The sequence below is a fragment of the Mobula birostris genome, unplaced genomic scaffold (genome assembly GCF_030028105.1).
Source record: "Mobula birostris isolate sMobBir1 unplaced genomic scaffold, sMobBir1.hap1 scaffold_1023, whole genome shotgun sequence".
Classification (NCBI taxonomy): Eukaryota; Metazoa; Chordata; class Chondrichthyes; order Myliobatiformes; family Myliobatidae; genus Mobula; species Mobula birostris.
Genome location: NW_027274064.1, coordinates 121,071 through 137,293, shown reverse-complemented (window position 1 = coordinate 137,293; position 16,223 = coordinate 121,071). Strand labels below are relative to the sequence as shown.

General features: G+C 51.3%; 1 protein-coding gene across 1 annotated transcript in view; it reads left to right on the top strand.

Annotated features, from left to right (window-relative positions):
- Positions 1-334: 334 nt before the first annotated feature.
- igsf8 (immunoglobulin superfamily, member 8) overlaps positions 335-16,223 on the top strand; it is a 60,939-nt gene continuing 45,050 nt past the window's right edge. The window contains exons 1-2 of the mRNA XM_072249941.1: positions 335-647; positions 6,570-6,998. Coding sequence (XP_072106042.1) covers positions 431-647; positions 6,570-6,998 — 646 coding nt within the window. The 5' untranslated portion in view covers positions 335-430. The remainder of the gene's footprint in view (positions 648-6,569; positions 6,999-16,223) is intronic.

Sequence of the window (16,223 nt, the reverse complement as noted above, 5' to 3'; positions counted from 1 at the left end):
GTGGGGCCTATTGGGAGTGTGGACGGTGGAAGTGAGTGGGAAGGGTGGGGCCCGTTGGGATTGTGGACGGTGGAAGGGTGGGGCCCATTTGGAGTGTGGATGGTGGTAGTGAGCGGGAAGGGTGGGGCCCACTGGGAGTGTGGATGGTGGTGGTGAGTGGGAAGGGTGGGGCCCACTGGGAGTGCAGACGGTGGTGGTGAGTGGGAAGGGTGGGGCCCATTGGGAGTGCAGACGGTATGAAGCCTGTTCTTGTGACCGTATTTCCCTTGCAGCATTGGCGAAGTTGTCAAGAGTTGCTGTTCCTCAAGGGCCCCTCCACAGGGTTGAGGGAAGCCATGTCTCACTCTCCTGCAATGTGTCACACTACAAGGGGTCTGATGGGCTGGATTTTGAATGGTCCCTGCTTCATCCCTCAGAGCCCCCACTGAAAATGGGTTTGATCAGCACTCGGAATGAAGCATTTACCCATGCTAGCTTCCAGCACAGAGTACTGGCGGGGGAAATCCACATCAGACGCACCTCTCCAAGCTCCGTCCAGCTACTCATAAGGAAGCTTCGCAAAACTGATGCGGGCGACTTGGAATGTTGTGTCCCTCCAGCGGCTGGGGGACACCACGATCCGGACAGGGCCTATGTCACGCTGAGAGGTAGGCTGGGAAACTGGAACGGGGCGGTTCTGTAGAATGCAGAATGGGGAGAGGCTCTTTGGCCAATAATTTTGTGCCAAACTGATTAAATTATTATTTAAATAACTAACTGAACTAACTCCTTCTGCCGATCCAATGTCCACATCCTTCTAGGTGCCTCTCTGAGGGCCCCTTAACCACCTCCATTGTTCTTGCATCTCTTACAGCATATTCCAAGTACCCACCGCACTCTGTGTAAAATAAAACTTGTCCTGCACATATGTTTTGAACTTGCCCTCCCTCACCTTAAACACGTGACCTCTAGTATTGGATCTTCCAGCTCTGGGAAAAAGATACCAGCTGTCTGCTCCATCTTTGCCTCTCATAAACTTACAAACTTCCATCGGATTTCTCCCCAGACTCTGCTGCTCCAGAGAAAACAGTCCAACTTGTTCTTAATCTCATGGATGAGCCTCTCTTAAGAGACCTTGTCAAACACCTTACTAAAATCCATGTAGCCAACATCCAGGGCTTTACCTTCATCAATCACCTCACCTCCATAAAAGACTCAATCAAGTTAGTAAGACACTACTTGCCCCACACAAAGGCATACTAACTCTCCCTAACTAAGCCATTGTTTCCCAAATGCTCATAAATCCTATCCCTAAGAATCCTCTGCAGAACTTGCCGACCACTAAGATGAGACTTACCAGTCTATAGTTTCCTGCATTAGCTCTACTTCTCCTCTTGAATAATAGAACAACTACTCGGAAATCTGTATTGTGCAGTAGGTTTTCTGTGTTTCTAAATCCTTCAGGATCTTTCCTGTGGCTAAAGAGGACACTAAGCTCTTGGTCAAGACACCAGCAATCAAATCTCCACCCTCTCTCAATAACCTGGGGTATATTCCATCAGAATGTGAGGACATATCTATTTTAATGTTATTCAGAGTTTGTTAAGTGTGTCCAGGACGGGTTCCTGTCTCAGTATGTGGACAGGCCGACCGGGGGAATGCCATACTAGATCTAGTATTAGGTAATGAACCGGGTCAGGTCACAGATCTCTCAGTGGGTGAGCGTCTGGGGGACAGTGACCCCGCTCCCTGGCCTTTAGCATTATCATGGAAAAGGATAGAATCAGAGAGGACAGGAAAATTTTTAATTGGGGAAAGGCAAATTATGAGGCTATAAGGCTAGAACTTGCAGGTGTGAATTGGGATGATGTTTTTGCAGGGAAATGTACTATGGACATGTGGTCGATGTTTAGAGATCTCTTGCGGATGTTAGGGATAAATTTGTCTCGGTGAGGAAGATAAAGAATGGTAGGGTGAAGGAACCATGGGTGACAAGTGAGGTGGAAAATCTAGTCAGGTGGAAGAAGGCAGCATGCATGAGGTTTAGGAAGCAAGGATCAGATGGGTCTATTGAGGAATATAGAGTAGCAAGAAAGGAGCTTAAGAAGGGGCTGAGAAGAGCAAGAAGGGGGCATGAGAAGGCCTTGGCAAGTAGGGTAAAGGAAAACCCCAAGGCATTCTTCAATTATGTGAAGAAAAAAATGATGACAGGAGTGAAGGTAGGACCGATTAGAGATAAAGGTGGGAAGGTGTGCCTGGAGGCTGTGGAAGTGAGCGAGGTCCTCAATGAATACTTTTCTTCGTTATTCACCAATGAGAGGGAACTTGTTGGTGAGGACAATATGATGTGAAGTTGATAGAAACCATAGAAACTACAGCACAGAAACAGGCCTTTTGGCCCTTCTTGGCTGTGCCGAACCATTTTCTGCCTAGTCCCACTGACTTGCACACGGACCATATCCCTCCATACACCTCCCATCCATGTATCTGTCCAATTTATTCTTTAATGTTAAAAAAGAACCCGCATTTACCACCTCATCTGGCAGCTCATTCCATACTCCCACCACTCTCTGTGTGAAGAAGCCCGCCCCTAATGTTCCCTTTAAACTTTTCCCCCCTCACCCTTAACCCATGTCGTCTGGTTTGTTTCTCCCCTTGCCTCAGTGGAAAAAGCCTGCTTGCATTCACTCTATCTATACCCATCATAATTGTATATACCTCTATCAAATCTCCCCTCATTCTTCTACGCTCCAGGGAATAAAGTCCTAACCTATTCAACCTTTCTCTGTAACTGAGTTTCTCAAGTCCTGGCAACATACTTGTAAACCTTCTCTGCACTCTTTCAACCTTATTTATATCCTTCCTGTAATTTGGTGACCAAAACTGAACACAATACTCCATTTCGGCCTCACCAATGCCTTATACAACCTCATTATAACATTCCAGCTCTTATACTCAATACTTTGATTAATAAAGGCCAATGTACCAAAAGCTCTCTTTACGACCCTATCTACTTGTGACGGCACTTTTAGGGAATTTTGTATCTGTATTCCCAGATCCCTCTGTTCTACTGCACTCCTCAGTGCCTTACCATTAACCCTGTAAGTTCTACCTTGGTTTGTCCTTCCAATGTGCAATACCTCACACTTATCTGTATTAAACTCCATCTGCCATTTTTCAGCCCATTTTTCCAGCTGGTCCAAGTCCCTCTGCAGGCTCTGAAAACCTTCCTCACTGTCTACTACACCTCCAATCTTTGTATCATCAGCAAATTTGCAGATCCAATTTACCACATTATCATCCAGATCATTGATATAGATAACAAATAACAATGAGACCCAGCACTGATCCCTGAGGCACACCACTAGTCACAGGCCTCCACTCAGAGAAGCAATTCTCTACCACCACTGATGTTCTGGAGCATGTTGATATTAAGGGAGAAGAGGTGTTGGAGTTGTTAAAATACATTAGGACAGATAAATCCCCGGGGCCTGACGAAATATTCCCCAGGCTGCTCCACGAGGCGAGAGAAGAGATTGCTGAGCCTCTGGCTAGGATCTTTATGTTCTCGTTGTCCACAGGAATGGTACCAGAGGATTGGAGGGAGGCGAATGTTGTCCCCTTGTTCAGAAAAGGTAGTAGGGATAGTCTGGGTAATTATAGACCAGTGAGCCTTACGCCTGTGTTGGGAAAGCTGTTGGAAAAGATTCTTAGAGATAGGATCTATAGGCACTTAGAGAATCATGATCTGATCAGGGACAGTCAGCATGGCTTTGTGAAGGACAGATCGTGTCTAACAAGCCTGATAGAGTTCTTTGAGGAGATGACCAGGCATATAGATGAGGGTAGTGCAGTGGATGTGATCTATATGGATTTTAGTAAGGCATTTGACAAGGTTCCACACGGTAGGCTTATTCAGAAAGTTAGAAGGCATGGGATCCAGGGAAGTTTGACCAGGTGGATTCAGAATTGGCTTGCCTGCACAAGGCAGAGGGTGGTGGTGGAGGGAGCACATTTAGATTGGAGGATTGTGACTAGTGGTGTCCCACAAGGATCTGTTTTGGGACCTCTACTTTTCGTGATTTTTATTAATGATCTGGATGTGGGGGTAGAAGGGTGGGTTGCCAAGTTTGCAGACAACACAAAGGTTGGTGGTGATAGTGTAGAGGATTGTCAAAGATTGCAGAGAGACATTGATAGGATGCAGGAGTGGGCTGAGAAGTGGCAGATGGAGTTCAACCCGGAGAAATGTGAGGTGGTACATTTTGGAAGGACAAACTCCAAGGCAGAGTACAAAGTAAATGGCAGGATACTTGGTAGTGTGGAGGACTAGAAGGATCTCGGGGTACATGTCCACAGATCCCTGAAAGTTGCCTCACAGGTGGATAGGGTAGTTAAGGAAGCTTATGGGGTGTTAGCTTTCATAAGTCTATGGATAGAGTTTAAGAGTCGCGATGTAATGATGCAGCTCTATAAAACTCTGGTTAGGCCACACTTGGAGTACTGTGTCCAGTTCTGGTCACCTCACTATAGGAAGGATGTGGAAGCATTGGAAAGGGTACAGAGGAGATTTACCAGGATGCTGCCTGGTTTAGAAAGTATGCATTATGATCAGAGATTAAGAGAGCTAGGGCTTTACTCTTTGGAGAGAAGGAGGATGAGAGGAGACATGATAGAGGTGTACAAGATAGTAACAGGAATAGATAGAGTGGATAGCCGGCGCCTCTTCCCCAGGGCACCACTGCTCAATACAAGAGGACATGGCTTTAAGGTAAGGGGTGGGAAGTTCAAGGGGGATATTAGAGGAAGGTTTTTCACTCAGAGAGTGGTTGGTGCATGGAATGCACTGCCTGAGTCAGTGGTGGAGGCAGATACACTAGTGAAGTTTAAGAGACCACTAGACAGGTATATGGAGGAATTTAAGTTGGGGGCTTATATGGGAGGCAGGGTTTGAGGGTCGGCACAACATTGTGGGCCGAAGGGCCTGTACTGTGCTGTACTATTCTGTGTTCTATGTTAAGAGACACAGCATGATATTTTACATTATATCAAAATGCTTTACATTCCATACTGATCTCCATGTCCTTCTGCATGGTAAATATTGACCCAAGGTTCTCATTTAGGACCTCGCCCACCAAGCATATGAGCACTCCATTATCCTTGTGTGATCCTAGTTATCTTCTTTCTTTTGGTGTATATATAGAGGGCCATATTGCCTTTAATCCTACTCGCCAAGGAATTTTCATGGCCCCTCCTAGCTCTCCTAATTAACTTCTTGATAGTTCTTTTCTAGCTTCTTAAGCATTCTCACCACACTCCAAACAGAAAGGGCTCCCTTTATTCCCACCTTTTTCCTCCTGCCAGTCAACCAATGCTCTATCCATGCTCATATCTTTCCTGTAATATCTTGTTCAGAAGTCTTATATGGACCCTTGTAAAAGGCCTTCTGAAAATCCAAGTAACCATCGTCAGCTGACTCTCCTTCATCTGTCTTGCTTGTCATGTCTTCAAAGAGTTTCAACAGGTTTGTCAGGCACGATTTTCCCTTCAGGAAATGATGCTGACTACAGCCTGTTTTAGCATGTACCTCCAAGTACCCTGAAACCACAGCCTTAACAATAAACTCCAACATCCTCCCAACCATTGAGGTCAGACTAATTTCCTTCCTTCTGCCTCTCTCCCTTCTTGATGAGTGGAGGGACATTTGCAATTTTCCAGACCTCTGGAACCATGCCAGAATCTGGTCATCGTTAAAAGATCATACTAATGCCACAACCTCTTCAACCACCTCTTCCCTGGAGTGTACACCATCTGCTCCTGGTGACTTATCTACCTCAAGATCTTTCAATTCCCAAGATCTTTCTCCCTAGTAATGGCAACTTGACACACTTCTGGTCCCTATTATGTTCATTATTATATTCCTCAGCCATTTCCTTGTCCTCCATTACTACCTCTCCAGCATATTTTGCAGCAGTCTGATATCCACTCTTGCCCATCTTTTACTCTGTATGTCCTTCTTCAGTCTCACTGCACACTGTTGTACCTTCTCCAGAAGAGAATTCAATGACCCAGAAGTTTGAAACCCTGCCTCCTGCACTAATTCTTCAGCCATGCATTCATCTACCAACTGATCCTATTCTCACCTTCACTGGTGCACGGCACAGGCAACAACACCGGTGGTCCTGCTTTTCAGCTTCCTACCTAGCTCCCTAGAATCTCTCTTCTGGATCTCCTCCCTTTTCCTGCCAATGTTGTTGGTTTGATATGTACAACACTTCCTCTTTAGAATGCTGTGGACATGATCTGAGACACCCTTGCCTATTAGGGATGTGGACACTGGGAGTGACTGTTGAGAGATGGGTCCAATGGCAGTGCGAACAGTGAAAGTGAATGGGATGGATTCTGGTCTAAGGGATGTGGATGATGTGTGTCTCATTGTAACTAATCATTGTTCTCTTTATCTCTCCCGCTGCATCTCTTCGGCAATTCCCACTCCCTGCTCACCCTTCCCAATTTCCGCCCCATCCAACACCAACCCCAACCCCAACCCCCCACTCTCCCCATCTTCTCCATCTCTGTCCCCTGCCCAGTACTGCCGGACACCCTGCAGCTGACAGCCCCAGAGGAGTCACCAGTCACCCTCTCCCTCCAGGAGGGTAAGCCCTTTGCACTCCGTTGCCAGGCAGCCTCGCTGTCCGCGCTACACACACACCTGTCCGTGCACTTTGTGCTGGTGACTGGGGACAGGCGTGCACAGCGGATGGTAGCAGGGCTGGACCAGGACCAGGTGCTGAGTTCCGAACCAGGGGGGCCCTTCTGGAGCCGCTTCATACAGGGAGAGGTCGGGCTGCAGAGGCTGGGGCACGACTCCTACCACCTCCACCTCCAGCATGTTCGGCCGGAGGATGCCGGCCGCTACGACTGTGTGGCTGCACAGTGGCTCCAGGACCCAGATGGACACTGGCAGAAGGTCAAGGAAAAGAGCGTCTCACTGGTGGATCTCAGTGTCCAACCGAACGGTAGGCAGCTGAGCACCGGCCAGACACAGAGAAAGGCTCCCTCTACACTGTCCCATGACACACTCCCTCTACACTGTCCATCACACACTCCCTCTACACTGTCCCATATGACACTCCCTCTACACTGACCATCACACACACTCTCTCAACACTGTCCCATCACACACTCCCAGAACACGGGTCAGACACAGAGTGAAACTCGCTCTACACCGTCCCATCACACACTCCCTCTACACTGTCCCATTACACACTCCCTCTACACTGTCCCATCAGACACTTCTTCTACACTGTCCCATCACACACTCCCCTACACCGTCCCATCACACACTCCCCTACACCGTCCCATCACACACTCCCTCAACACCATCCCATCACACACTCCCCCTACACTGTCCATCACACACTCCCTCTACACCGTCCCATCACACACTCCCCCTACACTGTACCATCAAACACTCCCTCTACACCGTCCCATCACACACTCCCCCTACACTGTCCATCACACACTCCCCCTACACTGTCCATCACACACTCCCCCTACACTGTCCCATCACACACTCCCTCTGCACTGTCCCATCACACACTCCCTCTGCACTGTCCCATCACACAATCCCCCTACACTGTCCATCACACACTCCCTCTACACTGTCCCATCACACACTCCCTCTACACTGTCCCATCACACACTCGCTCTACACTGTCCATCACATACTCCCTCTACACTGTCCCATCACACACTCTGCCTACACTGTCCATCACACACTCCCTCTGCACTGTCCCATCACACACTCCCTCTATACTGTCCCATCACACACTCCCTCTACACTGTCCCATCACACACTCCCAGGACACGGGTCAGACACAGAGTGAAGCTCCCTCTAAACTGTCCCATCACACACTCCCAGGACGCGGGTCAAACACACACTGAAACTCCCTCTTCACTGTCCCATCACACACTCTCAGGACACAAGTGAGACACAGAGTGAAGCTCCCTCTACACTGTCGCATCACACACTCGCTACACCATCCCATCACACACTCCCTCTACACTGTCCCATCACACACTACCAGGACACGGGTCAGACACAGAGTGAAACCCCCTCTACCCCGTCCCATCACACACTCCCTCTACACTGTCTATCACACACTCCCTCTACACTCTCCCATCACACACAACCTCTACACTGTCCCATCACACACTCCCAGGACACGGGTCAGACACAGAGGGAAACTCGCTCTACACCGTCCCATCACACACTCCCTCTACACTGTCCCATCACACACTCCCTCTACACTGTCCCATCACACAATCCCTCTACACTGTCCCATCACACACTCCCTCTACACCGTCCCATCACACACTCCCCCTACACCGTCCCATCACACACTCCCCCTACACCGTCCCATCACACACTCCCCCTACACTGTCTATCACACACTCCCTCTACACTGTCCCATCACACACTCCCTCTACACCGTCCCATCACACACTCCCCCTACACTGTCCCATCACACACTCCTTCTACACCGTCCCATCACACACTCCCCCTACACCATCCCATCACACACTCCCCCTACACTGTCTATCACACACTCCCTCTACACTGTCCCATCACACACTCCCTCTACACCGTCCCATCACACACTCCCCCTACACTGTCCCATCACACACTCCTTCTACACCGTCCCATCACACACTCCCCCTACACCATCCCATCACACACTCCCTCTACACTGTCCATCACACACTCCCCCTACACTGTCCATCACACACTCCCCCTACACTGTCCCATCACACACTCCCTCTGCACTGTCCCATCACACACTCCCTCTACACCGTCCCATCACACACTCCCCCTACACTGTCTATCACACACTCCCTCTACACTGTCCCATCACACACTCGCTCTACACTGTCCATCACATACTCCCTCTACACTGTCCCGTCACACACTCTGCCTACACTGTCCATCACACACTCCCTCTACACTGTCCCCTCACACACTACCGGGACACGGGTCAGACACAGAGTGAAACTACCTCTACCCCGTCCCATCACACCGACACTCTACACTGTCCTGTCACACACTGCCCCTACACTGTCCCGTCACACACTCCCTCTACACTGTCCTTCGCACACTACCTCTACAGTGTCCCATCACACACTCCCTCTACACTGTCCCATCACACACTCCCCCTACACTGTCCCATCACACACTCCCCCTACACTGTCCCATCACACACTCCCTCTACACTTTCCATCACACACTCCCTCTACACTGTCCCATCACACACTCCCAGGACACGGGTCAGACACAGAGTGACACTCCCTCTACACCGTCCCATCACACACTCCCGCGATACTGTCCCATCACACACTCCCTCTGCACCGTCCCATCACACACTCCCTCTACACTGTCCCCTCACACACTCCCTCTACACTGTCCCATCACACACTCCCCCTACACTGTCCATCACACACTCCCTCTACACTATCCCATCATACACTCCCTTTACACCGTCCCATCACACACTCCCCCTACACTATCCATCGCACACTCCCCCTACACTGTCACATCACACACTCCCCATACACTGTCACATCACACACTCCCCCTACACTGTCCCGTCACACACTCCCTCTATACTGTCCCATCATACACTCCCTTTACACCGTCCCATCACACTCTCCCCCTACACTGTCCATCACACACTCCCCCTACACTGCAACATCACACACTCCCCCTACACTGCAACATCACACACTCCCTCTACACTGTCCCATCACACACTCCCCCTACACTGTCCATCACACACTCCCTCTTCACTGTCCCATCACACACTCGCTCTACACTGTACCATCACACACTCCCTCTACACTGTCCCATACAGACTGTCAGGACACAGGTGAGACACAGAGAGAAACTCCCTCTACACTGTCCCATCACACACTCCCAGGACACGGGTCAGACACAGACTGAAACTCCCTCTATACTGTTCCATCACACACTTCCTCTACACTGTCCCATCACACACTCCCCCTACACTGTCCATCACACACTCCCTCTTCACTGTCCCATCACACACTCCCTCTACACCGTCCCGTCACACACTCCCCCTACACTGTCCCATCACACACTCTCAGGACACAGGTGAGACACAGAGTGAAACTCCCTCTAAACTGTCCCATCACACACTCCCTCTACACTATCCCATCATACACTCCCTTTACACCGTCCCATCACACACTCCCCCTACACTGTCCATCGCACACTCCCCCTACACTGTCACATCACACACTCCCCATACACTGTCACATCACACACTCCCCCTACACTGTCCCATCACACACTCCCTCTATACTGTCCCATCACACACTCGCTCTACACTGTACCATCATACACTCCCTTTACACCGTCCCATCACACTCTCCCCCTACACTGTCCATCACACACTCCCCCTACACTGCAACATCACACACTCCCCCTACACTGCAACATCACACACTCCCTCTACACTGTCCCATAACACACTCCCCCTACACTGTCCATCACACACTCCCTCTTCACTGTCCCATCACACACTCGCTCTACACTGTACCATCACACACTCCCTCTACACTGTCCCATACAGACTGTCAGGACACAGGTGAGACACAGAGAGAAACTCCCTCTACACTGTCCCATCACACACTCCCAGGACACGGGTCAGACACAGACTGAAACTCCCTCTATACTGTTCCATCACACACTCCCTCTACACTGTCCCATCACAGACTCCCCCTACACTGTCCATCACACACTCCCTCTTCACTGTCCCATCACACACTCCCTCTACACCGTCCCGTCACACACTCCCCCTACACTGTCCCATCACACACTCTCAGGACACAGGTGAAACACAGAGTGAAACTCCCTCTAAACTGTCCCATCACACACTCCCCCTACACTTCCATCACACACTCCCTCTACACTCTTCCCATCACAGACTCCCTCTACACTGTCCCATCACACACTCCCTCCACACTGTCCCTTCACACACTCCCTCCACACTGTCCCTTCACACACACTCCCTACACTGTCCCATCACACACTCCCTCTACACTGTCCCATCACACACTCCCTCTACACTGTCCCATCACGCACTCCCTCGACACTGTCCCATCACACACTGCCCCTACACTGTCCATACAACACTCCCTCTACACTGTCCCATCACACACTCCCCCTACACTGTCCATCAGACACTCCCTCTACACTGTTCCATCACACACTCCCTCTACACTGCCCCATCACACACTGTCAGTACACGGATCAGACACAGAGTGAAACTCCCTCTACACTGTCCAATCACACACTCCCAGGACACCGGTCAGATACAGAGTGAAACTCCCTCTACACTTTCCCATAACACACCCCCAGGACACTGGTCAGACACAGAGTGAAGCTCCCTCTACACTGTCCCATCACACACTCCCAGGACACGGGTCAGACACAGAGTGAAGCTCCCTCTGCACTGTCCCATCACACACTCCCAGGACACGGGTCAGACACAGAGCGAAGTTCCCTCTACACTGTCCCATCACACACTCCCCCTACACTGTCCCATCACAAACTCCCTCTACACTGTCCCTTCGCACACTCCCAGGACATGGGTCAGACACAGAATGAAACTCCCTCCACACTGTCCCATCACACACTATCAGGACACAGGTGAAACACAGAGTGAAACTACCTCTACACTGTCCCATCACACACTCCCTCTACACTGTCCCATCACACACTCACTCTACACCGTCCCATCACACACTCCCTCTACACCATCCCATCACACACTCCCTCTACACCATCCCATCACACACTCCCTCTACACTGTCCCACCACACACTCCCTCTACACTGTCCATCACACGCTCCATCACACGCTCCTTCTACACTGTCCCATCACACACTCCCAGGACACTGGTCAGATACAGAGTGAAACTCCCTCTACACTGTCCCATCACACACTCCCAGGACACGGTTCAGACACAGAGTGAAACTCCCTCTACACCGTCCCATCACACACTCCCTCTACACTGTCCCATCACACACTCCCCCTACACTGTCCATCACACACTCCCTCTGCACTGTCCCATCAAACACTCCCCCTACACTGTCCATCACACACTCCCTCTACACTATCCCATATACACTGTCAGTACACGGGGCAGACACAGAGTGAAACTCCCTCTACACTGTCCCATAACACACTCCCAGGACACTGGTCAGACAGAGTGAAGCTCCCTCTACACCGTCCCATCACACACTCCCAGGACACGGGTCAGACACAGAGTGAAGTTCCCTCTACCCTGTCCCATCACACACTCCCTCTAAACTATCCCATCACACACTCCCCCTACACTGCCCCATCACAAACTCCCTCTACACTGTCCCATCACACACTCCCAGGGCACGGGTCAGACACTGAGTGAAATTCCCTCTACACTCTCCCATCACACACTCCCAGGACACGGGTCAGACACAGAGTGAAGTTCCCTCTACACTGTCCCATGACACACTCCCATGGTCAAATACAGAGTGAAGCTCCCTTTACATTGTCCCATCACACCCTCCCAGGGCACAGGTCAGGCACGGAGTGAAACTCCCTCTACGTTGTCCCAACACACTCTCTCCCTACACTGTCCCATCACATACTCCCAGGACATGGGTCAGACACAGAGTGAAGCTCCGTCTACACTGTCCCATCACACACTCCCAGGACACGGGTCAGACACAGAGTGAAGTTCCCTCTGCACTGTCCACAACACACTCCCTCTACACTGTCCCATCACACACTCCCTCTGCACTGTCCCATGACACACTCCGTCTACACTGTCCCATCACACACTCCCTCTGCACTGTCCGATCACACACTCCCTCTACACTGTCCCATCACACTCTCCATCTACACTGTCCCCTCACACACTCGCTCCACACTGTCCCATCAGACATTCCCCCTGCACTGTCCATCACACACTCCCCCTACACTGTCCATCACACACTCCCTCTACACTGTCCCATCACACACTTTCCCTACGCTGTCCCATCACACACTCCCACTGCACCGTCCCATCACACACTCCCTCTGCACCGTCCCATCACACACTCCCTCTGCACCGTCCCATCACACGCTCCCTCTACACTGTCACCTCACACACTCCCTCTACACTGTCCCCTCACACACTCCCTCTACACGGTCCCATTTCACACTCCCTCTACGCTGCCCCATCACACACTCCCCCTACACTGTCACATCACACACTTCCCCTACACTGTCTTTCACACACTCCCTGTACACTGTCCCATCACACTCTCCCTCTACACTGTCCAACACACACTCTCCCTACACATATTCCCTCTACACTGTCCCATCACACACTCCCTCAACACTGACCCATCAGACACTCCCTCTACACAGTCCCATCACACACTCCGTCTACACCATCCAATCACACACTCCCCCTACACAGTCCATCACACACTCCCTCTACACTGTCCATTCAGACACTCCCTCTACACTGTCGCATCAGACATTCCCCCTACACTGTCCATCACACACTCCCTCTACACTGTCCCATCGCACACTCCCTCTACACCGTCTCATCACACATTCCATCTACACCGTCCCATCACACACTGCGTCCCATCACACACTCCCTCTACACTGTCCCATCACACACTCCCTCTACACTGTCCCATCACACACTCCCTCTACACTGTCCCATCACACACTCCCTCTATACTGTCCCATCACACACTCCCTCTACACTGTCCCATCACACACTCCGTCCCATCACACACTCCCTCTACACTGTCCAATCACACACTCCCTCTACACCGTCCCATCACACACTCCCCCTATACTGTCCATTACACACTCCCTCTACACTGTCCCATCACACACTCCCTCTACACTCTCCCAGCAGACACTCCCTCTACACTGTCCACTCACACACTCCCTCTACACTGTCCCATCACACACTCCCACTACACCGTCCGATCACACACTCCCCCTACACTGTTCCATTACACACTCCCTCTACACTGTCCCATCACACACTCCCTCTGCACTGTCCCATCACACACTCCCTCTACACTGTCCTCTCACACACTCCCTCTACACTGTCCCATCACAAACACCCTCTACACTGTCCAACAAACACTCGCCCTACACTGTCCCATCACACACTCCCTCTGCACTGTCCCATCACACACTCCCTCTACACTGTCCCATCACACTCTCCCTCTACACTGTCCGATCACACTCTCCCTCTACACCGTCCCATCACACACTCCCTCTACGCTGTCTCCTCACACACTCGCTCTGCACTGTCCCATCAGACATTCCCCCTACACTGTCCATCACACACTCCCTCTACACTGTCCCATCGCACACTCCATCTACACTGTCCCATCACACACTCCGTCCCATCACACACTGCCTCTACACTGTCCCATCACACACTCCCTCTACACCGTCCCATCACAGACTCCCCCTACACCGTCCATCACACACTTCCCCTACACCGTTCATCACAGACGCCCTCTACACTGTCCATACACAGACGCCCTCTACACTGTCCCATCACACACTTCCCCTACGCTGTCCCGTCACATACTCCGTCTGCACCGTCCCGTCACACACTCCCCCTACATAGTCCATCACACAGTAACTCTACACTGTCCCATCACACACTCCCTCTACACTGTCCCATCAGACACTCCCTCTACACTGTCCCCTCACACACTCCCTCTACACTTTCCCCTCACACCCTCCCTCTACACGGTCCCATCTCACTCTCCCTCTACTCTGTTCCATCACACACTCCCTCTACACTGTCCACACACACTCCTTCTACACTGTCCATCACACAGTCCCTCTACGCTGTCCCATCACACACTCCCTCTACGCTGTCCCATCACTCACTCCCTCTACACTGTGCCATCACACACTTCCCCTACACTGTCCGTCACACACTCCCTCTACACTGTCCCATCACACACTCCCAGGGCACGGGTCAGACACTGAGTGCAACTCCCTCTACACTGTCCCATCACACACTCCCAGGACACGGGCCAACACAGAATGAAGCTCCTTCTACACCGTCCCATCTCACACTCGCAGGACATGGGTGAGACCCAGTGTGAAATTCCCTCTCCACTGTCCCATCTCACACTCCCAGGACATGGGTGAGACCCAGTGTGAAATTCCCTCTACCTGTCCCATCACACACTCCCTCTACACTGTCCATCACACACTCCCTCTACACTTTCCCATCACACACTCCCTCTACACTGTCCATCCCACACTCCCTCTACACTGACCCATCACACACTCCCTCTACACTGTCCATCACACACTCCCTCTACACTTTCCCATCACACACTCCCTCTACACTGTCCCATCGCACACTCCCTCTACACTGTCCCATCACACACTCCCTCTACACTGTCCCCTCACACACTCCCTCTACACTTTCCCCTCACACCCTCCCTCTACACGGTCCCATCTCACACTCCCTCTACTCTGTTCCATCACACACTCCCTCTACACTGTCCACACACACTCCTTCTACACTGTCCATCACACAGTCCCTCTACGCTGTCCCATCACACACTCCCTCTACGCTGTCCCATCACTCACTCCCTCTACACTGTGCCATCACACACTTCCCCTACACTGTCCGTCACACACTCCCTCTACACTGTCCCATCACACACTCCCAGGGCACGGGTCAGACACTGAGTGCAACTCCCTCTACACTGTCCCATCACACACTCCCAGGACACGGGCCAACACAGAATGAAGCTCCTTCTACACCGTCCCATCTCACACTCGCAGGACATGGGTGAGACCCAGTGTGAAATTCCCTCTCCACTGTCCCATCTCACACTCCCTCTACACCGTCCCATCACACACTCCCCCAATACTGTCCATTCGCACACTCCCTCTACACCGTCCCATCACACACTCCCCCTATACTGTCCATTACACACTCCCTCTACACTGTCCCATCACACACTCCCTCTACACTCTCCCATCACACACTCCCTCTACACTGTCCCCTCACACACTCCCTCTACACTGTCCCATCACACACTCCCTCTACACTCTCCCATCACACACTCCCTCTACACTGTCCCCTCACACACTCCCTCTACACTGTCCCATCGCACACTCCCAC